The following is a 26,069-nucleotide window of genomic DNA, read 5'->3' on the forward strand; positions in this document are numbered from 1 at the left end:
ATTGGGAAATAATAAAAGGAGCATTAAATCTTTTAAAACTTTTTTTTTTAAATAGTTATTACATGAATTTGTGAGGACAAATGCTATATCAAAATTTTTCACTTGCCTTTTTCTAAACTACATTTCCCAACTCTCTTAAAATAATGTCAGGGCAGACTTGTTAGGAAATATTACTGACTTAATCCTAAAAATACAATGCACTCTGAATCTTCTGACTCTTCTGAAATTTGATAAGCGATCACAGGACTGATATCTAAATGTCATGATGCAAATCAAGCTAAAACAGATTGCTTGAGAAGTTTTTTTTTTTTTTTTTTTTTGTCACATTTATGATTGCTGGCCTGACTTACACAGTTCATAGCAATTCTTTATGAACTATAAAAATTATTTGAAAAAATGTTTGGTAGGAAATTATAATTATAACTTATATCTAGAAACTGAAAATAAAACAGTCCCAAAGGCACTTCATGGTCAACCTAGCAAGTATTTTAAGGGTGATTTGAGATTCTGAAATTATATAGGGCAAACAGGCTCATTCTGCAATCAGAGAATGAAAGAAGTTTCTCCAGAGGCAGTCATTTCTTTGGCAGATTAAGATGGTCTTCTGAAAAGTATTGACCTGTATTTTTTTCTCTTGGATTGAAAAAGGGCTGGACTTCTAACTTTGAACACTTCATTGGTATCATAGGCATGAACAAGAATGACAAATTATCTCTCCAGCTTAGTAAACCACCAAGTGAGCAAGTTAGGATGATCACAGAAAACATTGGAAACAGTTACCCAGTTTTCCAATATAATATACTCAGTAGCAGTGTTAGAGAAACCATGTCATGTTTTAGCAAGAGGAAAATAGTATACTTATTTTTGGAGAATACCAGTATTAACATTGATTGTATCGTTTTCCATAAGGAAAATTTTACCTGTTCTTTACTGTTTGATGAAATGTAGCTGATAGTTCAAAGTTCAAATTTAACTCTATGGAATGCATTTTGATATGGTTTTACCTCAGTTGTGCCTTACCTTCATTTCTGCTAGTTTAACTTGCTCTTGATTCACTCATTACTGTAAATGGTCTTCAGGGATGCTATTTGGTAATATTATTTGCTAAGATTATTTCTCAGGTTTGTAGGTCACCTTATTCCCCACTTTCCTACAAAAAGATGTGCATTTTTTTGTAGAGGAGGGGAAGCAAATCTACTCCCGAAAATAAGGCAGCATTTTCCTTTACATATCAAAAAGTTATTTAAAAATATCCTTTAATAAAGCAACAATGCAGTACGCTGGAAAATTGTAGGGGGGAGTAGCCAAAGTTTTTGTGAAAGCACATTTTAGTGAAGGAACAACCATTTATTGCATCTGTTTGGGTTTGGTTTGTTTGTTTTTTTAATTGAAGTTCTATACAGATTTTTTTTTTTTTTTTTTCCACGGGCAGTATTAATGCTCTCAGGTGCTAAAGAGGTCATTACGGTTTTAGCTGATAGAGCTTTTCATGGGAAAAAAACATGCATGCTTCTTGGAGCAATAGAAGGTGATTAGCATAAAATGACACATCGGGTGTATCAATAGGACAGAGAGCCTTTGACATAATAGATTGCCAGGAAAATCTCAGACTCCGAAAAATCTATAAATTGTGCTTGCATAGGAGGAATTAATTGTCCTTTGAGATATATTTTATATAGTCAGATGATTCTAATAAAAAAGCTGATGCATTAACATATCACATGATTAACAAAGCTTGTTTGAGCAAAGATATTAGTCTCCATCTGTAATAAAGACTGATAGCAGCCAGCTAAGAAATCTCAATTATAGGCAAATATAGGAGCTCAGAAACCATTTCTTCCAAGTTCTTGTACTTCTTGACTCTTAATGTCACCTATCTTTTCAAATATTTATATTTCAGAGAGAATGACTTAATATTTAAGAGTGATTAAATTATTTTGTCATTCATAGTTACATTCTTCAGTCTTGCCTTTGTAAATTGTACAATATATGGCAAGGGTGTTCTTGGTGAGCTGTGAATACCTCGTTAAATCAGTGTTGAAGAGCATCATGGTTGTTCCTAATTCCCATTCTTTTTCTGTTTACATTTCTTATGAATCACTGTCAGTCCTCCCTATCCTTTATTATTTTCTTTCCTTATTTCTATGGAAAAAGTTTGGGGCAACTATTCCTTCTTTAAATTTTTAGTCAGCTTTTTTGCATGGGATATTTTCCTTTGCATGCATCTTTCTTTTCTCTTGCTTTTTTCTCTTCTTATTATTCTGTTTTGTGGCACTAAGCCAAGTCTTAACTTAAGTTCCTTTCTTTAACTTTGTTTACTGGTACAAATGACTCCCAATTTATTTTCTTCATGTTCTTGCCTCTTTTTTTTTAAAATTATTATTCTGCATTTTTCATCTTGTTGATTATTTTTCCATTATCAATTCCTCTTTCCATCTCTTATTTATTAGTTGGTAATATCAATATATTAGGAGCCATCGGTGCAGGGCATAATCAGGATTGGATCTAATTTCAATATCATGTTCACAGGGGATTGATAATGGTTGTTTGGTAGGGCTAATGATATTGGATGAATAAAGCTCAGGGAACCTGTGCTGGCTATTAAGGAAATACAGGGAAACATCTATGGAAAAATAAAAACAGTAAAGGTCTATGTCTCATTCATACAATAAATCAAGTGTTTGTATAAGTAGCTGGAGACTTCCTAGACAATGTAAAGATTAGGGTAGTAATGAAGATAAAATTGTTACATTACTTGACACTCAAAGATTGTACTATTCTACACATTCATATTAGAGAAGCACAGAAGGTTGGAAGGGACCTGTAGGTCCTCTTGTCCAATCCAGTTTCTCAAGAGTCACCTAGAGTCAGTTGCTCAGGACCATTTCCAGGTGGCTTTCAAGTGCTCTGAGGTGTGAGACTCTGCAGTATCTCTGGGTAACTTGCTGGAGTGCTCAGTTACCACAGCAGTAGAACTCTTTCCTGATGTTTGAATGGAGCCTCCTGTGTTTCAGTTTGAGCCCTTTTCCTCTGATCCTGTCACTGGGTGCTGCTGAGAGTTTGGCTTCATCTTCTCTGTGACTTTCCCTTAAGTATTTGTGTACATTCCCAGATCCCCTTGAGCCTTTTCATCTCTAGGCTAAATACTCCCAGCTCTCTGAGCCTTCCTTCATGCAAGAGCTGCTCTAGTTCCTTGTAGCATCATCATATTCTGGCCATAGCTTTAATTGCTTTGTGCTGGACATAGGGCTAAGCATAATTAGAACTGTGGCAGAAAAAAAAAAAAAAAGCTAAACAAACCCCGGAGTCCAGCAGTTAATCTAAATCTAAACAAGACTCTACAAAATAACAAAGACATGAAATGTCTGTGGATTTCTTTGAGATTTAAAAAGTGCGTGCCCGGGGAATGTCATGTTAATTAAATCATGTTCATGAAAATCATGTTTGGACTTCTTAGTATTCACCACCTAAAAAGTGAACTGGATTATCGTATGTGCCCAAAACACTTTCTCCAGAAATTCAGAGGTGGTTGAGGCTTGGAGTCTGAAATACAGAGATTGAGAGCAATCTGAGGATGGCTGTTTGATGAATGTGAATTCCCTTTAAAGCTATCAATATGCTGTTTGAACTTTGAACTGTTCTTTGTCATCATGGAGAGACCTTGAAGCATGAGAGTTTTAGAGCTGAAACCTTTGATAGAACCTCTGATACAGAATATGGAACTTTGTCAGGAGAATTGTGAAGACTTTGCTTACACGATGTACTTAATATCCTGATATGTTCCTGCTTGCACGACTGGCTGTGATAACCTTAATATGTTTCTTTGGTCTTGAAACAGGCTGATAAATGCATTCCAAAGCTGAATGAAGGTGATCAGATAGTATTAATTAATGGCCGAGATATCTCAGAGCACACGCATGACCAGGTGGTCATGTTCATAAGAGCCAGCAGAGAATCTCACTCAAGAGAGCTTGCACTTTTGGTCAGGAGGAAAGGTAACTGGGCTAATTTTATTCACTTCTAATGTTTTTGAGACTGTTGCTCTTATGCTTGGTGGCATACCCTCTTCTGTTTGCATAAACACGTTCTCAGTGCACTTTGAATTGGTGTGTGCAAAAAGTAGGTCTCACTAAATTTGAATTAGTAGTACCAATAGTTTAAACTATATAGGTTATTTCCACTGCTGCAAAGAATCTAGCAAGTTAGAATTTCTTCTTTTTTTTTTTTTTTGGTCTAAAAATCTATGAGAATAAATTGTCCCTTGAAAGAGTTTTTTTGTGATTTTTTTTTGTAAATAAAGCATAATTTTAAACTACCCCCAATTGCAGGTTCGCAAAAGCTCATGGGCTGTTCCCCTGCACAATTATGTGAGGCAAGAAGTCAAATGAGCTTCTCCTCACCTCATTCTTACAGTAGACATTTTGTCACAATACTGAGATAAACTTGTGCTGTTTGCTTGCAGAACTGCTGCCTTCAAATCTTGGAGACAATCTTGGAAATATGCAGGGTCTTAACCCTGTATGTTTAAAAATGGGGAACACATCCAGCTTGGCTTTGCTTTTTCCATATTTAAACACCTGTTGATCCCAAGAGCTTTCAGATGATGTCAAACTCTTAATTTGTTATTTGCTTTCCTTAAGAGGTATGGTTAGGCATTAGCACACACAATTACACAGAGTTTCTGATTGCATGAAGACATAAAAATCTGAGGTGATTATGCATCACTAGGACATAGGAAGGAATGAGAGCCTAAGTGATATGTACTTCTGTAACACTGGCTTTATTTAAAACTTCTTGTGTTTCTAAGAAGACAGATGATTATTTTTTTTTTCCACTGGCTTTATGCAGCATTTCGGTTTCCCTTAATTTTCTAGTCCCCTTCCAACTTGCAGATAAGAGAAATCTGCTTTTGTCTAAAGATAACCTGTAGCCCAATACCAGTCATTTTTCATAGGTATGAGCATAACGAGCTCCCCATTTTCTGGAGTTTGGCAGGTATGAACTGTTCCCATCACTGCAGAGAATAACCACAGCTGGACATGTCTGATGATGAAATACATTTCATAGGGACAGAACTGCTATGCAGATTACTTCATTAATGTTTGTCATGTTTTTCAATAGCAAGGAATGTTGTAGAAAATGGACTAATAATTCTTTTTAACTTTAGTTAGTTCCTTCAATGTTAGCATAAGAAATTGCAAAAGATAATTCCGTGTCTTCTCTAATGGCAAAGGAATTAAGGGATCTTTGCATTTGTTTTGCTGTTGGAGGTCCAAACTTACAGAGGTTTCTTGTAGAGATATTCCACTAATTATGATCTACACTTTTAAAGGTAAAACTCCCTTGTTTTTTACCATGGTGGATGTTGGGTTTCATTAGCCTGTTTAGCAGTTCATTCTGTAAGACAAGGTTGCAAAAACCTCCTTATGCTAGGAATTCAATTTACCTTCACAAACAGGTATTTGGAGTTTTTCCTCCAGAAAGGTCATAGGGACATTTTACTCTTTATAGTTTCTACAGTAATATAGTACAAAAAGAAATGTGATTAAATGTGTTGTTGATGGTTTTTCTGAGGTTTTGCAAACTCTGATGTTATTTCAAGCTGGTAAATTTTTATATCTGTCAAAAACACCTTTATGCTCTGTGTAATGGATGATAACTTTGTACACACCTTTCAGTAGTCAAACAGTTTGTGGAGCCCAAGTCAGAAGATGAAGCTGATTCCCACACTCTGGCAGAATGTATTCTTCCTGTCTCTTCTGAATATGGTGGTGATACACTGGAGGAGTCTATGGAGCAGCTGAGAAGAGGGCTAGAAAGCGGAACTGTCCTTATTCAGTTTGAGGTAGGAAATACTCAACTGTGTAATGCTGTTAGTGTAGAACAACAGCTGTAACCAGAGAGTAATGGAGGGGTTGTAATTAGTTGCAAATCTCTTTGCTCCTCTTCAATCTTACCTCAAGAGAGCAACAATTTGACTTGCCCTTCCATTTCACACTTCACTACTTAGAACAGGGAATAACTAGCTCTAAGTCTTACACAAAATACCAACTGCTGAGAAATATGTGTTTGAATTAATATATCTCTGGCTCAAGTACCCACAGTTCACTAAATTAGTATTTTTTTACAGTTGTTTTATTGAGTAGAATAGTGGGATTTTGACAGAGGTCAGTCTTTTACTTTGTTTCTTCTTCTGTGCTCCTCAGTGTGTTAGCAGGGGAGGTCATAGAAAACAAACTAATAAAATGTTTTATATTTTAATAAATTAGTTCCTTCAGTGTTAGTGTAAGAAATTCCAAAGGACAATTCAGCTGCTTCTCTAGTGGGTAGGGAGTGCAGTATGTATATTTGTGATTGCTTTACTGTTGTAGATTCAAACACTTATAGTAGCTCTGAATAAACTCTAGTTTATTATGATTTATAAAATTGCCAGTGAGTTCTGGAGTAACCCCTTCTGTCGCTGAAAACTTGTAGAACAGCAATAACATTTTTCACCCTTTTGTTTTTTTTTCGTTCACTTTTTTTTAAAAAAAGCTGGAAAATTTAATGGTTATGGCTGAAGAGTTGTGGTATTGTTTATTGTATAATCACACTTTTTATGAGGTTTCCTTTCATTTTATGATTTCTGGGAATTAAAATTCTCCTGGTTTTAAGGAATTATAGACAATGGTTCATAACTGCTTTCCAAAATCTACAGTACTGGATGCAGTGCAGCAAGTACAATGAAGCTGTTGCCTATTGAAGCAGCAGCTCAAAAATGTGAACTGGCCTTTCAATACTTCCTTAATTGTCAGATTTGTTGAGTAAATTTGTGTACAAATTTCCTGTAGTGAATGTCACAGGATATTTAATCCCTTATGATATTTTGATATATATTATTATATTCATAGGATATTTGATCCTACATTTTATTCTTTTCTTATGTCACTGTTTATAAAAGGATTTTACAGAAAAACCACAAAAGCTTTTTGATATCTAATAAACTAGGGGACAGTTTAGTGGCCTTCTTGCTTTGAATTCATTGTTTACTGATCTTCAGAAGAAGAGGCAATGGTAATGTTTCCTCATCAGGTTTGGTGACTCAAACTCTTCATTCACTTTAGTAAAATGGTAAATAATTAGCCAATAGATTGTGAATAATCAAGTTTTTCCAAAATATCTTCCTCCATTTAGTCAGAATTTAAGAAGTCTGTAGTCAATAGCAAATGACTGTTTGCCAGGCAACAACAAAGCTCGAGAATGGTTGCTTGAGTTAAAATTATTCTTCTGTCTTCCTAAAAAAGACAGAAATTGTAACCTGGCTCTAGTAAAGTGGAACCTGACTTACAGCAACAGATAGAAGCTTTTCCCATACATATATTACCAAGTTTTCTTCTCACATGACTTGTTTATGTTGTATAAATTGAAAAGCATAGTGAGCTGTGATACAAAGTTTTACGGTCCAACAAATCTCAGTAGAATAAATATTTTTGGGTGTTGCTCTTATTCTCTCAACCAGAATGTAGGGGATTTTAGCCTCCTATTTGTTTCATTCCATTTTATATATGGAACAATATTCGAAATCTTCATTAAACATGTAAGATATAATGAGCTCTTTGGTAAGTGTTCAGTGAAGGATGTAAAACTTTGGCACAGCCATATTAATAACTCAGTTGAAAGGTGCTTTCATGTATATTTAATGCACAAAAGTTTAAAAGTTTGTTTGTTTTGTTATTGTGTTTTCCCCCTCCTTTTTTTTTTTTTTTTTTTTTTTTTTCTTCTTGTTTGATGTACTTAGAAGCAAAAATCATTAGGGTTTGAAAAGACCTCCAAGATCATAGACTCCAACCATTAGCCTAACACCAGCTTCAAAATTTTGGTTAGACCCCATTTCATACATCCACGTTTGCTCCAGATAAAGTCTGCAACATAGGAGTTGGCCCAAAAGCAAAGAATTCACACATTAAGAGATTGTGACACGATGAAGTTTTGGGGTTTTAGGTACTTGCAGAATTGAAATGGATAGGTTTAGTCTAGAGAATAAATTTTTTTCTGAAATTTTTGTATTATAGTTGATTCCAGAGAATAAGTCTGCAGCTCTTTTGTTTTGTTTTTTTTGTTCTGATGCCATTCACTGCTCCCTTGTTCTACCCTCAACCACTGTTGTCCTTCTGATCTGCAGTTTTAAAAGCAAAATGCAGACTTGCAGAGCAACACTTTATATCAATGATGCTCGTATGCTGTTTTTGGTTTTGGTTTTTATTCCTAGAAATTCTTCTAGCTATCCTGATGGGCTAGCAATAGTAGAAATTCTTGTCACGTTAAATACAAAAACTTCTCAAGCGAATTTTGCAGAAGGATAGGAAAAACATTAAGAAAATATGGATTTTTTTTTCAATCTATGTACTTTTGTGTGAATATAATTAGTGTTTGTATAGCAGAATCACATCCCTCAAAATCCTATAACTGTTCATTCTACTTTGCAGCAACTTTATAGAAAGAAACCAGGATTGGCTGTTACATGTGCAAAGGTACCTCAGAATATGGACAAGAATAGATACAAAGATGTTCTACCTTGTGAGTCTAAAGTACAGTTTCCACCTATTTTGCTTTTTAAAACTGCTGTGTTGAACTTGCTGATTAAAGATTTAATTATATGATTGAAGTCATGTAATCGGTCATTTTATTTTCTAAAAGGTAAATTCTCCTGTTTGTATGCTGCTGTCTGTGTTTCTGCAATTCCTTGGCTTTTTTTTTTTTAACTTAATAGAGGGGAAGTATTTCTCTTAATTGCTAATTTTATTCCCTCTTTCTTGTGTGTGTGCAGATGATGCCACAAGGATAATATTGCAAGGAGATGAAGATTACATTAATGCAAATTATGTGAATGTAAGTCATACAGAGACCTGCATTTGCTCACTTTCTATATTACTAAAGCAGACAAAATTTGGCTTTTTTTTTTTCAAATAAGGATGTTTTGTTTTAATTTGGGACATTTGTAAATGCAAAAGATGTAAAATTTTATAACCTAAAAAATAGTGTCTGTTGTGAAACTGGTGACCATCCTAATACGCAGTGGATGCTACCATGTAATGATACACTGTGATATGTGCAGAATCTTTAACCAGTGAAAATTGTTTTATTTTTCCATATACCTCAAATGCTGAGGTTGTCTCCATAAAATTAAGCCTTTTTTTCCCTCTAGAACTACTTATGACCTACCAGCTATGCTATGAAGGATCCAGAAGATAAACTTGATTTCCCTAATCGATCAAGTGTAGGCTGGGAGTCAGGGAAAAGAGAGGAAAATGTGTGTATATTTCTGTCAGATACATGAGCTAAGCACCTAAATCACAGAGTCAATTATTAACTTCCTGTGTTTCGTATCAGGCAATAAATACCTTTTGCTCTACCTTTGGTGTATATACCTTGCCATCAATCCTTACTAAGTATTAAACAAAATTTAGAAAGCTTTGCAGTTTCAAGTTTTCAAATATATTTTCACTCTTATTCCTCTGTTCCTAGTTCAGCATGAAGGATATAATCCACGCTTTACATCTGTTTTAATTAATGGTTTAAAAGTTTTTCACATAAGAAATTGTAATCTTAGTTGTCTTAGTACTTAGCTTTTTGCCTTACTCTTTCCTCAAATCTTCCTGTTTGAATGAAATGTGGAGTTTAAAAAATACTTGAGTAGTGAGAGCGAACTTAACATAGGATTTTTTTCTTTCCCTCTGTAGATGGAAATTCCTTCTGCTGGCATTGTGAACCGGTACATTGCTACTCAGGGGCCTCTTCCACACACATGTGCACACTTCTGGCAAGTAGTCTGGGATCACAAATTATCACTGATCATCATGTTAACAACTCTCACCGAAAGAGGACGGGTAAGTGCCTGGGTCCTTTGTATGCTGAACCTTTGAATTTTTTTTTTTTTCATTTTTACAGTTAAATAACCCTACAAGAGACCAGCTTTCTCTGTTGAATCATTCTTCTGAAGGCCAGGTTTTCTGAATTACTTAGACAGAGCAGATAGTCCTCAACTTGCTTTTTGTTATGCTGCTTTGCAAACAAACCAGCTGTCTGATAAACAGAAATCACTGCATTCATTCTGTGGTGCTGATCAGACTGGTACTACGTGCCGTCGTTTTTCTTCCTGAGTATTGGCCTCTGTGTGGCAGTTTCTCTCCAAAAGATTCAGCAGATGTCTGAAAGCATTGAGTGTGTTGAGCAAATCTTGTAGTCTACCTCTAAAAAGGAGTCTGCCATTGTGGTATGTACTAGTGATCAGAATTTAGCTTGCTTGTTCTTCTTTACATCTCTGGTTCCTTCCGAGAATTGCTCTGATAATTCTTTTAATTATGTTTAGATAAATTCTGTCTCTCCTTGAATTTTGGAATAGCACAGTGAAAATCTGGTGTATAATGTTTTAATTTGTCCTTTGTAGTTTTAAAGATTAAGTTTTTAGATTAAATAGGAAGATATTGGTTTTGAAGTTTTGGAGAGGGTGGTGACTCCTGTAAGCCTTCACTGTAGCCTTTGTCTCTATTTTGTATGTGATTTGCCCTACATTATCAAATTTATCTGGCACCCCAATCAAAACCCAGTGTCTTTAGAAAGCAAGGGAGTGAGTATTTTATGTCTTAAACACCAAAAAGATTGAGATGTAAGGAAGTACAGTTAAGCAACAATTGGGTTCTAACCACAGTCATGTTATGTAGCTGCTCGTGGAAGCAGACATTATTGAATATCACCTGACATAAGAATGCTCCCTTCATCTTTTAATTGTATTGGTTTGTTCATTTCCTTCTATTGAGACGAAACACAGATCAGTAATAGTCCAGAGTTCATACAGTCAGTTGGAAACTTCAAGGCAATTGTTGATTGCTTCTAATCATCCTGCTGGTACCTTTGGACACCAGACACTTTTATGAATTTTGTTTGCTTTCAGAAATTAGTTAGATTTGCCCAGTTGTGGGTGAACTTTCAGGCATAGAAAAAGATGTATGTTCTTGTCAAAAATGTCCCCACTGGCAAATGCCAAATGTTTTCCTAGTCCCTGGAGGTTTTACATTCCAGACTATCTCTTTCCAATGGTGTTAAGATTTGTATGGTAGGATTTTTTTTTCTCCACAGTAATGTTCATTTTTTAAGAAATTGATATATTATTTTGGCTTAAAGTTGAAGGAGAAAGTAGTTAAGATAAATTACCACAGTAAAACTTTCAGGCATAATGGCTATAATTTGGATTTCAAGCCTCTGAAAATTGAGCTCTATTAAAGGTACAATTAAGAAATTTTAGCTTTTCAAAAATTCTAGCTCATGTTACTCTGTATTAATTTGAAAGTTACAGACAACACCAACTTTGAACTTTGTGCAGGTTGCAGTGTCACATCAAAGTTTTAATTATTTTCACAGGCAGAGATTCCACATTCTCATACGGCTTCTTGTTTCTGTACTTGTCCTTCTTTTTGAAATTTTTTTGTCAAGATCTAGTCAGAATTTCCATTGTTGCTTCTTTACCGTGGCCTCTTGTCCTCTCATTGTACACTTTCAAGAAAGGTGTGGCTTTGCTGTAACCTGCTAAAGTTAGTTTCAAATTTAACCCCTGCACTTCTTTTCTTAAGACAGAATAAATCCATCTTTATTCTCCCACATTATGCCTTGAGAAGTCATTCTAGCAATTGCAGGTAAGCAGCAGACAAAGCATCATGCATCCAATTGACCTGAATATTTATTAAAAATCACTAAACCAGAAGTTTATGGAGAACTTAGCCTATTTTGTCCTGTTATTTTTCAGTCTGGATGGAAAAAAAAAATCTCACCAGTAAACTAAAATAGATTTTGTACCACTTCTTGAATTCGCTGAACCACGACATAGGAAGGAAGGCTGGAAACAGAAGGCCTTGTGTACACCAGTCTTGACACGTGCCCAATTTTCTTTACAGACCAAATGTCATCAGTATTGGCCTGACCCACCAGATGTCATGGAATATGGCTGCTTCCGTGTCAGATGCCACGCTGAAGACTGCACAATCGCTTATGTTGTCAGAGAAATGGTCATTACAAACGTTGAGGTAAATGCCCCTTGCCTTTAATTGTCCCCAAACAAGCTGAATGAATACATTCATAGATAGGTAGATAAAGCCCATGTGTTTGGCAGTGTATATCTGTGTGCGTGGATATGATGTGTGTCTATATACACACAGCCAAATTTTTTAAAAGGTGTATGTATTATATGGACGGCCAGGGTATGATTATTTCTTTAGAGCTTCTTCAAAGACACACCTTTTGAAGTTCTATAATATGTTATGCTGTACAGGTACTGTAGTAAGCATCATAAGAAAGTTTACTGCTTTTCTTTAAACAGTTTTGCAATCACTGACTCTTCATAAATACTTTGATTTATAATGAGAGTTGTTATCCTAAGTAACTTTGTTCTTTCAAGGATGAAATATGGGTCACTTGGTTAATGGCACATGCAGCTAGAACAGCTAATAAAGAAGTGAAGCATAATAAAGTTGTTTTGAGAGAAGATGCAGAATCTCACCAGTCCCTTTTCATTGTCTTTACTCAGGTTTTAAAAAAGAAAAATGTTCATGTGTATCTCAATTTAAATGTGTTCAATTTATAAAAAATATTATATTTCATAGAAACTCCTAATACTTTCATGCTAATGTTGTAGGGAGTTAGAAAGCAACACAGCATATTATCTTGTGTTGTGAAATCTGTGTTCCGGTCACATCTAGACTTCCCACACCCTGAATTGTAGGGGTTAAAGTTTGTTTTTTGTTTCTAAGTTGACCAGCATTTCTTATACCTTTCCCTTCTTCATCTCTTCTCCAAAATTCTATGGCCACAGATACATTCTAAAAAGATGAAGGGTTTATGCTATCATAAGGCGTGTAGGAAATCACTGTATACTGACCAAAGGCTAATTTGCAATCAGTCTTTTAAATTTCTGTATAGTTAAGTAGCTTTTAGTGTTAGTTTTAGTTTTAGTAGTAATGGTAAGTGGTAAGCAAGTAAAAGGCAATACCTGTTTTAAAATATAATATTTAATCAATGTTCTTACAGCAAGATGACCAATCCTTTAGTCTCATACATTTGTAACTTGACATTCTCTCACTTGACAGTGCATCCAAATTTGTTTTAATATGATTAAATTTTTCTTTGCAGTCATATTCATGTGAGATGTCAGTACTTAAAGGTTTTTCAGTTAAGACAGTTTACAGTACTTCTGTTTCTAGATATGAGAAACTGCCCGGCCAGGGAGTAGCATGATAGTTATTTCTGTATTTTGGCCAATTGCTCTGTAAGTGGTAAACTTGAATGTCAGCACAGAAGAAATTAACTTCATAAAAGTAATACTGCAACTATATGTACCAAACGTTTTAGTCCCTATCACTCGAATTATATATTTATAACCTTTCTAACTCTCATAAAATGAAGAAAGGTTTAATTTCCTGCCTTTTCTTTTCAAGACCAAGATTGAAAGCTACACTGTAGCATTAAGTTTGGGGGTTTGGGGGGTTGGTTGAGGCTTTTTAATTTTTTTTAAAAAAAGCTTCAGAACACTTTGGGGACCAGAACAAACAGACCAAAAGAAAGGAATCATGTAGTGAGAGTACAGAGTTCATCACACAGTGCATGCACTATTTCGTAAATGGAGATAGGTATTTCTTTATGATCCTTGACAAAGTTGCATAAAAAGCCAAGAAAAAAATTTTCATTCAGTTTCCTTTAAGATAAATGCCTTGCAATGTATGATTGGCCATTAAATCTCACTGGTTTTGAAACATAAAGAGCCAAATAAGAAAAGTAAGTTAGAAGTATAATGGCAAGTGTGTAGAGCAGCATAATAATGTGTTAACAGTTGTCCAAGAAATGCAAAATGCCACTTGCCAGAGTATCTACTCTTTAGAAATGGGGCTTTAACCCCATTCAGACTTAGCTTTCAAGGTATGTTTGTGAAGCTCATTGGCAAAGAGCACAACTTTTCCTGCTTAGAAGATAAAAAGACCATTTCAGGGTTAATTTAGTTCTACATTGTGATTTTTTTCCTCATTACTGAAGATTATGTTATAACCTCTGTGAAAAAGGACATTGAAATGCAAAATCAATTGCTTGGTTTTTAACATAAGTAAGAATTAAGGTTGACATTTCAAATTTAAATTTCCTACTTTCTATATGGCTATTATGATTCTAAGTTCTGTGTGTTGATTTTCTGAAGAGCACACAAATCTTTTGTTAATCAGGGAGAGTCTATCATTTAAGGAGAATGAAACAAGAAAATTTGCCTTTTGATGTAATTATAATAAGCAAGGCTGCAAACAGCAGAAGGATGAAGAATGGATTTTTTTGTGGCTGAAGGTCTTGACAGTACAGCTGTATTGCAAGTGTTAGAGCAGTTAAGCATTTCCTGTGACAGCCCTATTCTTTGTCAGGAATTTCAGTCCCGGTGACAGACTCACTGGAAAAAATCATGTGCTTCTGAGCAAAATCCAAGATGTTAGCTTAAGCACAATGAAGCTGCTGCTGCAGTTAGGAATCTTGAATTTGCCCAGGAGGGGTAGGGATAAGTACAACATTTTCTCAGAGATTTATTTTTTTTTTTTGCTGAACAACTTTGCTGTAGTGAAAAGAACTGAAGCACATCGGGAAACAGCTGGGGACAAACATGATGTCTTAGACCCCTGTAGCTCCCTACTAAGCAAATGTGGATCAATGCCACGAAGAAGCTAAATGTTGGCCAAAGGGCTGATGGCAAACTGGGCAAGTTACACAATCCTGAATTGTCACTGAAGTCTGTTGTTTGGGCTATTTTTTTGAATCCATAATTTTTAAACTGATTTGGAGAAATACCAAATACATTAATTCCATTGAAATCAGTCCACATGAATGCAAAATAATTTTAGAATAGCAAAATGTCTACAAGGTCAAGTTAAGCAAAAATAGCAACCAAACCATAAGCAGCTGTTGCAGTTTCACTTTCTTTAAGACTCATTAAATAGGACTTGTAAAGCCAGATATTTATGAAGAAAAATTATACATTTATCAGTCATTAAGATGACTTTCATTGAAAACCTCAGTGCTAAAAGAAAAAATGGTGGAAAAGACTTAAAGTGAGTTGCAGAGAGTAGTGGTTTGATGAATAACTTGAATATGAGAAGTTTCCTCTTATTTTCCATTATCAGGTTTGTATAAAGGAGCAAGATCTGAGAGGAATACTGTTTAAAAATAAATATTGCTAACAGAACATGTACTGTAGGGCTGACTGTGGAACTAGTAACTACAATTCTATCATTTTTTCATGTGTAAGTGCTAGATTTTAGTAACTGTGATGGTCTTTTAATATAAGTTATTTCCATGTGGGGTGTTGTTTGGCTGACATTTTCTGTATTTTAAAAATGACTTTCACTAGACTTGAAGATATTATGTTTTAAAAAAAAGCCAAAAACACCACTAAAAATAGCTTTAAAAATCTGGACTTCATCAGAGTTCTGGTTTTACATTTTCTGCATGAGACGCAAAAACTTAGACATAGGAAAACTAATTCTAACATAAACAAATATATTTACTGTTTACATTAGGTTTAAATAACTAATAAAACATAAAGTGTTTTAAAATACTTGTGTGTTTTGGAAGACAAGTGGCAGAATAGTCAATTTTCAGCATTTTGAATCATCTCAGAAGAGCTCAACAAAAGAATCAGAACTGATCATGTTAAAGCACAAATAACTGGAAGACTACACTGAGGTTTGAGGCATACCTGGAATAATTAACACCTATATTGGTCTCTAAAGATGATTAGGGCACATATCAGAAACTGAAGATGCTTACATCAAAAGCAGCAGCTTTGAGGGCTTAGTGCATGTTCTTAGTGTATTCTCACTCTGAATAAGTTTTATGTAACGTACTTTTTGTATCTAATGTCTGTAAAATATTTAACTAAATGCAGCTCACTCCATTTGAGCCTGAAGTACTGATAAGTAAAAATAAAATCAACTCTTTCCTTTGTTGTGAGCTTGTAAAATGACTTTTTGCTTCTACAGATCACTGTCAGTGTTTCTCAGGTGTGCGACTGGCACATATCCATGTTGTGTAGCTTTAAGTTCTTGAAGCACATAGAAGGCAACTGGGTACTCAGTCTTGGATAATTTTCAAATTAATCAAGTCTTTGTTTCACCAGGATGCTGTAATTCAAACATCATTGATTTAAGAGAATCAGCTCAAACTGTTACATGTAATTGCTGCTTTATCTCATTTCCCTTTTGAAGAGGTTCTGATTAAGCATGTGCAGATTTTCAAAGGAGGACTTTCTAATGACATTTTCTAGAGACGCTTTTTTTTTTTTTTTTTTTTTTTTTTTTTTTTTTTTTTTTTTTTAATCTGTGGCATTTCAGAAAAATGTGAGTGGTACTCATTTGATTAAGTTCAACTTTTTCTGCTCGGTAGAGTTGGGTAGCAAAAGGCCATGCATACTTTTTCATGCAGAAATCCTGGTCATTGTGCATCTTTTGATGACATGGGTGGTAGATCATGATGTAATTTGTATTACAGTGGGCTTTTTCATTAACGTTAGATTACATTGTCCATGTGGGCCTTATGCTGGACCTTTTAATTGTTGATTGCTCAGGCTCTGCTTTTAAGAAGCAAAGCTGTGTAATTTTTCTTTTTGTCCCTGTGGGAAATTGTAAATTTCTGCAATTGCTTTGACTGGAATAAATGTATTCCCTATGACTCTACTTAGTGCATAGGTAGTACTTATTCTGTCTTTGGTGTCCTACTAGCCTGTTCCCTGGGAGTGGAACATCCTGAAGTAGAAGAAGAAAACAAGCAGTTAAAGACATTTAAAACAGGTCCTATATTTCAGCAGTTGTGTGTGCAAGAGGAAAGGTGGAAAAAAACCTTTTAAAATCACTAGCATCATAAAAACACTCCTGTGTGGACTACTAGGGAAAGACCAGCTTTTATAGACTAATCCATTCATAACTGAGAGTTTTATTTCAGAAGGGTGCCAAAAGTTAAGTCTGGTAATGGACATAAATTAAATGCAGGTAACAGCCTAACTATTGCAAAATGTGTGGAAGGAATAAAGGAACATGAAGATTTTTCTCAGTTTGTAAAGATTGAAATCCTCGCTGCACGATGCAGCAGAGCTCACGAGCATCTTAGGTCTTTTCCTTCCCACCCTAACCATTAGTTACATCTGCAGCATATCAGTTCAGCCCAATCTGAATGCAGAGATGATTGAGTGATTTCATAATCAAAGTTAACAAAAAGCTAAACTGAAATAACTTCTGTAAAACCGTGGGGGTTTTAGGTATAATTGATTCAAAAAAAGAACTCTTTGTACAACAGAATCTTTTAACTAATTATATTGCTTCCATACAGAAAGATATCTTCTGTGGATCATACAGATGTCATTCATATATACACAATGAGCATATATGTATGAATGATATATATGTGTATATACTATTTTCTAACAGAAACCAAATTTAGCAAATGTTGCAGGCAACTTTATTGTACCTGAATCTGTAAGGGTGCACATATTTGCAATAGATTATATAGTCCTAAACCCCTGGTATATTGGTATTGTTCTCAGTAGTTCTGCTGTTTTCAGCTGTTTCTTCCAACCAGTTCTAAACTATTGTATAGTACTGTTATGCTTATGTCATGTAGCATTTTACCTCAGGTGAATCAATGATGTCAAAGTGTAATAGTCAATAAATAAAAAAAAAAAATTAAATGTTTGGATCACAGAAGTTAAACTTGATGCCTCATTTATTTAGAAAATATTATGCCTTATGAATTCTTTCCAAGAATTACATGTCCATACTTCACACTGAATTTTAAAATCACAAACGTTTTCTACACCATCTAGCTTTTATTGCTTATACAGAATACACTTGCTGTGAAAAACATGATTTATATCTAATAAACATTAATATAGGAGTTATAACACTGGCCATTTTTTAAAAAATCTTTACTGTATTTTAGACAGAACAGCAACACACCGTCACCCATCTCCAGTACGTAGCTTGGCCTGATCATGGCGTTCCTGATGACTCCATGGACTTCTTGGAGTTTGTGACCTGTATGAGGCCAAAGAGAGTAAAGAATGAGCCAGTTCTTGTTCACTGCAGGTACTTGTGTTTTAAAACTCTGATTGTAGATCTGCTTCAGCCTTAGAATAAGCGTTTGATGGGAAAAGTTGGTCTGCAAGACAGAAGACTCCTTGAATTAGATGAATATGTTAAACTGTGCAATACGAGCATTTTACTGCTGATGATGTTACATCTTACATGTTCCATCTAAAGGACGAATTTACTTTGTCTCCCTTTCTCCTGCAACATTTTGGTGAAATGGCTTAGTCACATAATTATCACAGGTCTGATAATCTGCAATTTAATTTGTCCTCTGTTTTTTTTATCCTCTACCACTGTTGTAATGTCATTTTGAATGGTATTGCAAAAATTCTTTTCCTGCTGTTCAAGTCTGCATGTGTCATAAAAACAGTCAATTAGATCTTACCTTTTTAAAGACAGAAATACCAAACCAGTACAGTTTGAGCTGTTTAATTGTTTAAAAACACATTTACTTTAGGTGAATTTTTAGTTTTATTTATATATTAAAATATTTTCTTTTTAGTACTTACCAGAAAATAATACTGAAGTTGCTGTAAAAATAAACTTTTTACTCTCTTTGAATTTTTCTAGGGTCTTCCTGTAATTTCCAAGGCTGTCCTACTATTAAGACTGTGATATTACTTTGCTGCAATTGCAAAAACTTAATTTTATAGACTATTTTCCTGTTGCATTTCACAGTGCAGGAATCGGTCGCACTGGAGTGTTGGTCACTATGGAAACAGCCATGTGTTTAATTGAAAGGAACCAACCTGTTTATCCACTGGATATTGTACGGAAAATGCGAGACCAGAGAGCTATGATGGTGCAAACATCAGTAAGTGATAGAGAGGAAGCATCATTTTCTGTATATATACTGCACTTGTCAAGTTATAAAATGGGTCCAAAATTTTTTTAAAGGATCTAATAGTATGAACCTTCAGTTGCCATTGTATTTCAAACTTCATAAATTTAGCATAATGTGGCATAGTGGAAAAGGCTGCCTTGCTAATGAGGTATGTATTTATCTATTTTTAAAATATTTCTTATCTTGCCATGAAAAGACAATTGATTTCAATACATTCTTAGAATACCCAAAGTCAGACTTGTACTGATCATCTGTTCAGGGTCCTTTGTCTAAATTCTCTGCAGGAAGCTAGAATTTTTGCTTTTTATTCTAGTACAAGCACTATAGGAAATTATTAAGTTGAAGGTAAAATCAAGTGTTTGTGGCCTGGCTTGAAAAGAAGTAAGTGTCTTTTCAAAAGGCCACTTTTGAGTAGAAATTCTATAAGAAGCTTCAACATTCTAGAATTGGTCCTCTTTTTGAGAATCAGATGTAAAAACCTGAAGTAAGCTTCAGCTTGCCAGAAGACTGAACCCCCTTTGTTACAACATAAATCAGCCAGCATTTTCCTTTCACTCCACACTTCGACATAACTGAAAAATATAGGGAATAGTAATAAATACAGCTACAGTCAGATTCCTGGTATGGAAAACTAATATCTAAAATAGGATTCTTTACCTTGCTTGCTGTGTTACACAGTTTGCTGTCAACACAATCAGGAGAGGGATGATCTGTTGCAGCAATACTGTGAAGCTAAATTCACTTGTTATTTCTGAAGAAAGCAGATACTGTTGTGAAAAGCCAGTGAGCAAAATTGGCATACTGTGCTGTAAATGAGGCACAGAAGCAAGCACTCAACTGTGAGAAAACAGAATACCAGAGAGCTACATGTTAATATTGCAATCTATCCTGGATGCTCTATCACATTCCCATGCCTGCATTCCAGCTAGCCTCACTGCTCATATTTGATATCCCATTTAGGGTTTCTGGGAGAGCCATTAGAGATTATTCAGTTGTAACAAAGGGATTGTTCCATTTCAATAGCCTTGCCTAAAGCGTGTCCAGCTGCCATGTGGGGATTGTGTGTGTGCTCCCGTTCTAAGGTGATATGATTTGCCAGATGCATGTTTTGACAGGGCATACTCAAAAAGAATGGACCAATCAGAGCTATTACCTGGTCAGTTAAGTGTCTGTTGTTAATTGTGTGAAAGCTGTAGTTTCTCAAAGACCAGTAATTTTGTTACCTCGAGCAGCCAAAAAAGCTTCAACCAAAATGATGAAGCTATAACAAAGTTGGTGTAATGGTATGGCGTTTCTTTAAAAAAAAGGATTAACCATTATCTTCCAACGCAGAGAAATTAGGTATCTCAACAATGCAGAATACAGTGCTTAAGATGTACATAATATAAGTAGCTACCAGCTGAGTGAGCGGTAAGAATACATGCAACAGTTAAGAGCAAAGAAAACAAGTAGTCAGAGATTGAGTCAGAGGAAGTAATGCTGAAGTGCTCATTCTTTTATTTGTTCAGTAACTTGATCACAGAAGTTAACAGCAGCATTGAACAGAGAGCTAAATACCACACCTGGCTTGTTCAGGCAGTAGAAATATGGAAATGATAGTAACAATGAAGAGACAAGTCAAAGTAATTAAGTAATAAGAACAAAGTGATATTGAAGGTGGGAGTAATTGACTGAAAGGTTGAAAGAAAACCCAGGAAAATCGAGATGCAGAAAACTCATTTCCACCTTCCTGTTTTCCTTAAGTTTTTCTGCACTTAAAAGCAAATGTGTTGTGTTATGGAAAAGAATAACATTGTGGTATATAAAGGCAACCTAAGGTCCTTAAGGTCCTAAGGTCCAAATGTTATCTTTTAGCCCTGTCCTTTGGGAGGTAGTGGGAGAATGTTTCCAGATGCTTCAGAAGAGTTGATGGGAGCTGACAATACAAGGGCAGCTGGGAGAACATTTCAAAGATGGGAAAAGGGGTGTAAAAAATTTGAAGCTTTGCTTTTCTGAATATATAACATGGAAGTTTGGAGAAAAGGATTCATTTGGGGGCTTTGACAGTAGTACTTTCACAGAAGAAGTGAGGATGCTCTGATCTTTGCATGTTCTTTTAAATTTCAATCATCTTGTGTTCTCAGGATTGTGTTAGTCATAAAAATTTATTCAGGCTACTTGGATTTTTAGTTCTGCACTAGTCCTATTGATAATGTCTCCTTGTGTCACTTTTTGGGAAAAGGCTTACAGGCTAATTGTTTTTAACAAATAGTTACATTACAAAGTTATGGAAGAGCTTGTCTTCGTAATGGTATAATGCAGAAAAGAAACTAATTTGTAAAGACTTTAAGATCTAATTGAGATCAAAACGTTGGGTGAGAGAAGAATTAATGTGGATACTGATCTTCAAAAATACTAATTTGAAAGGTTTTGATCCCCTTTTCTTACAAACTGAGATATGTGGTCTGAACAAAAATTGATAAGAATGTGACTCCTGAAGTACTGTAGATGGTTTGGGGGGGAAAAAAAATGGTTTCAGTCAGGTAAATGCACCTATAGATCCTATATGGGAACTTAAAATGTGGTCTTGGTCAGGTAACTTTAATTGTGCCCTGTAATATGTAACTGCAGGATTGCCAAGCTCAGCATACTCATAATAATCAGATAAATACCAAATCACCGCCCACCCCGCCCCAAAATAGATGAGATGGATAAAGAAAGTAACTATCAAGTTAAACTTAGTCAAAAGTCATGCACAGTTTTTACAGATAATTCCTATTCCCTGAAAATTAAGCAAGTGTTCTTATAGTTTGGGAAACTGTATTTTCCTTGGAGTGTGATTTTTAATGCTTGTCCTTCAAGGAAGAGTAAATGTTAGCTTTGTTTGCTGTGAACACAGACAAGGGTGTAGGATTTTCTCCTCCCATCCTTGTAGCTCCTCTCCTGTCATTGCTCAGGAAAAAAGGAAGCCATTGAACTGTTCGTCCTATTCAATAATACTGTCTAATCAGCAGTTTAACTGAACATCCATAAATGTTTTTATATTTTCTTTCCTACACAGAGTCAATACAAATTTGTTTGTGAAGCTATTCTTCGTGTTTACAAAGAAGGATTGGTTCGACCACTGGATTCCAGTTAGCACAGCAGTGAAGGATGAGTTCTTTTTTCAGCTAAAAAAACTGCTCTTCAAGTAAAGCAAGGGCTTGTTTCTGAAAGCAACCAGAACGGACTAGAAGCCCATGGAAAGACAGATGAGCACATTTGAACTGTGGCACTTTAAATTTCTCACGAAGATTGCTAAATCATGTACAGTGTAACAAAGTCACATAGATAAATATATGACAGTAATTGTGTGTAATATGCTTTATTCCCATAGACAACCATAAACAATCATGGAAACCTTAACACATATCTTTCACTGCCTTAAAACACCCTTTACTTTGGAAGTTACAAAATTCTTTGTATTTCCTTTGATATAGCAAAAAGAAAACTCCTATTATTGAAACGATTCATCTTAAGGATGTATTTAATGTATTTGTGTCGTATGAAAGTTCATTGAAGGTGAATATTTGTAACTTTCTTATTGGGACACTAAATATCCATGGAACTGTAACCTTGACTAAAAGGCTGACTAAGAGCTTTAAAGGCTAATGCATAACTACTGTACACTGAGCTGGAGAAATTTAGTATTCAGTTACGGTAAATCTATTAGTGAGTATGCCAGCTGTTATAATATGCTGCTTAGGAATCACATCTACTGTATGTGATGTGAAAATAATGCTGCATTTAGTTATTTATGCAGATGGTACAGTCTACATCTTCTGTTGCTCGATTTTAGTTGCAACTTGCCCTTTTGACGAGGGCCTACTTCTTGCAGTTTTAGTTATTGCATCCCTTTTCTTTCGTTTCGGCTCTCTATCTCCTTTTTACTTTTCCCTGCTGTTTCTATATGTGGACTGAAAACATTTTAACTTAAAACGAGCTTTAATTCTCTCTCATGTTTGTTTCCATGTGTATTTATGAGTTCTCAGATGTAAACGTGGATTAATGTTGCACACAAGTACTAGACTTTTGACTTACTGTATATGCAAAGTAGTCTAATCCAATACTGGAAGAAAAATTACTACTGAACCCATCAAATATGTTGCTGCTATTTCAAGGTGTGAAGCTTACAAGGGCACAGGTGTTGCAAGTGTTCAGGTGGTGATAAAATGTTGACTTGCTGCCCTCCGGCAAAGCACTCTTATCCAGCGAAACACGACTTCCTTTTGCAAGAGTTCTCCAGATTTACTGTGTTTCTTGCTCATACAGAAATGCAGTTAAATTCACCTGAAGATTTACGTGGAAAGAGAGAATGAATTTGTACATTGATGAATAATTCACCCTAAGGTACAATGGTCTCTATTTCATTTCAGATGAGAGAATTGGACTTTCTGAACAGTATAACCACATTTGTATAATGTTAAATTATTTTGTGTGTGCTTTTTGATTAAACTGAGATAGTTGTTAATTTTTTAATAGTGTTAAAAAATATTCTAAGGGACTGTTTAAAACTCTGTTATTTAAAAAATTAGTCCGAAATAGGGAAAAAATTTTTATGGGGCATATTAGCTGGATGTTTATATGTATAAAAGAGAAAATTAGATAATTTTTCTTTTTTCAGATATATATATATATATGCACACACATATTCAGATGTATTTTAGAATTATGGTTTGTATTATGGATATTATCATTTATGGCTGAAGTTTCATTATAGAAACTATCACAGCTGTACAATATGCATCTCTCATATTACTGGAAGATTATGGGTTTTTTCCCCCAGGAGATAACTAGAAAATGCATGTAGGATGAGCTAAATTGCTGACTTGTCTTTTGTAGGCTTGGTCCTTTCTCCAAGAATACATTTTTAGCTGAAGAGGATACCTGGTTACTATTTATGATCAAAAGAGTTTTAGTTGAGATATGCAAAGTAGTTGGCAACATGGAAACCTTCTTGGCTTTGTTAGGTTGAAGGGTGAATAGGTTTATGCTCATCCTTACATACTGCATTCCAAATTTCACTTTGACTGGAGTTTTCTGTAATATTTTGGATCACTGTCATCTGGCTTGATTGGGCATAGGTTAGAAGGCAAAAGACTGGTTCACTCTTATCTTGCTAAATTGCATCAGCTCAATCTGTCTGTGAATCTAAATGTAAAATGATAGTGGACATGCACATGTTACTTGGAAAGCTTTGTTATGTGTGTCTGTTAAAATATCTCTTTTTTTTTTTTTTTTTTAAAGTTTTCCTGTGCCTAGGTCTCAGAGTCATCCCTTGCCCTTGGCATGACTTGCATTTAATAGTTTGTCAAGAAGTGAAAAAAGGCAAGAAAATAAATTGTAAGAAAATACTAGAGCAACTTTGTGACATCCGTGTCTTTCATGGAAATACTCATGGTTTCCTTGTGTTCAAGGTTATTCCTATATCCAACTGCTATTTATGTTTCTTCATGTTTAATATGTACTTACCAAAGCACTGTAAATGTATTTCTTGTATAACTCCAGTCTCAAGATACATGGTATAGGCTTGACTTGGGTTAATATGTGTGCATTTAAATGATAACTGTCATATTGTGACAACAAATGCTGCTCTTGTTCTGGTAAACTTGGATAATTTGGTAATACAGTTGAAGAGCTCTTGGATTTTAGTAATTTGTTTGAAATTGCTGGCCACAGAGAGAATACTCAAAGCTATATAAATAGTAATTTCTATAAGTTTTGGGGTTTGTTTTTTGTTGGTTTTTTTTTAATACCTTACAGGAAATATTAACTACACAAGTATCTTGTATATTGTGTCCATCTTTATTTCACTCTTGCTGGTTTTTGCACATGTACCTGTAGGGTCCATAGGGGAGAATTGAAGGGGTTTTGTCTTCTCTCTGTAGTGTGTGATGACTTTGCACTGAATGAAGTATGCCTTAGATCTGATCTTGGAGTGAAAGCATAATTATGAAAACATCTTAATGCCAGCCTTTTTTCCCCCAAAAATTAAGAAATCACAAAGACATAGATTTAACTGATGGGTTTGAGGGGAATTAAGACTTGTGACCACAAAGTTTTTAATTGGCAAGCAATTGGCAAATGGTAGAAAATGCTGTGAAGAAATGATTCTGTATAACCTTTGTAATCATTTTACCCTCTATCTCTCCTGTGCTGGCATGATCATGAAAATAAGCATTCAAAATGTCTGATGTGGTGGTGGTGGATGAAGAGGGAGTAAGAAACCCTTGAGGTTTTCATCACTGTGAAATACATTAACTTTTATTTCTACAGAATTAAATAAATTTTAACTTAGTGGCTTTATATTTGATATGGAAGTAACTAAACTGCCTGTTCAGCATGTCTTTGGAAATCTCACATGGGGGCACTTCTGAGACAGAGATGAAAGGAACAGGTCTTGCTGTTTATTAAAAATAAGAAAAACAGTGCCCTAAACCATGAATGCCTTTTGTGTAATCAGATGTATGAAAAACAAATCATTAAAATACAACCAAACCTTGAACAGTGGTGGTGTTTTGCAAAAAAAAAGAAAAAAAGAAAAAAAAGAAAAAAAAAATTGTAATCCAGGGATTTGCTTTTAATTATTCTGCCTTTTAGGTGTTGATACTAAATTATAAGCAGTCAAAATGTATCCACAAATTCAGCAATAATTGTTCATATACACTCAGTTTTTTAACTTGATTTTCCAGTTGATTTTCCTTTTCCCCCTCATATTTCCTACTATACAGTATTTGTTTAAATATATATGTATTTTAAAAGAACTCCAGTTCTGATCTATATAATGAACTTTGCATTGGCTTTATTACAAGTATAGTATGATACTTTTTTTATAAAAAAAGCTCTTCCCTGTAGGCAGTGTTCTTGTGTCAGACTAAATGCATAAATGTTGGAAATAGATGCACATGGTTCATATTCAGTCAATTATAATCTAAACATAGTTATTTCGCTGATAATGGCTTTATTTTTCTCTCCTGAACTGTAGCATTTAAGTGCAAGTTTATTTTGCTCTTTCAGCCTTTCCAGAGAACATGTGCTGGGAAATGTTTGTATTTTTATTAGTAATCTGCAAC

The 26,069-nt window shown here is 34.9% G+C and overlaps 1 protein-coding gene across 3 annotated transcripts in view; it reads left to right on the forward strand.

Moving 5' to 3' along the window:
* Window positions 1-25,584, forward strand: part of PTPN3 (protein tyrosine phosphatase non-receptor type 3) — a 103,233-nt gene extending 77,649 nt beyond the window's left edge. For 2 of the 3 annotated variants that reach the window (XM_040074248.1, XM_040074259.1), the window contains exons 19-27: window positions 3,839-3,995; window positions 5,679-5,845; window positions 8,466-8,556; window positions 8,807-8,868; window positions 9,720-9,866; window positions 11,928-12,056; window positions 17,986-18,131; window positions 18,813-18,948; window positions 22,019-24,205. In XM_040074248.1, coding sequence (XP_039930182.1) covers window positions 3,839-3,995; window positions 5,679-5,845; window positions 8,466-8,556; window positions 8,807-8,868; window positions 9,720-9,866; window positions 11,928-12,056; window positions 17,986-18,131; window positions 18,813-18,948; window positions 22,019-22,096 — 1,113 coding nt within the window. In that variant the 3' untranslated portion in view covers window positions 22,097-24,205. Of the gene's footprint in view, window positions 1-3,838; window positions 3,996-5,678; window positions 5,846-8,465; window positions 8,557-8,806; window positions 8,869-9,719; window positions 9,867-11,927; window positions 12,057-17,985; window positions 18,132-18,812; window positions 18,949-22,018; window positions 24,206-24,243 lie in introns of those variants that run through there. The other variant, XR_005702372.2, reaches the window with a different exon arrangement.
* The last annotated feature ends 485 nt before the right edge of the window (window positions 25,585-26,069 follow it).

The sequence above is a fragment of the Hirundo rustica genome, chromosome 1, assembly GCF_015227805.2.
Source record: "Hirundo rustica isolate bHirRus1 chromosome 1, bHirRus1.pri.v3, whole genome shotgun sequence".
In the NCBI taxonomy this organism is placed as follows: Eukaryota; Metazoa; Chordata; class Aves; order Passeriformes; family Hirundinidae; genus Hirundo; species Hirundo rustica.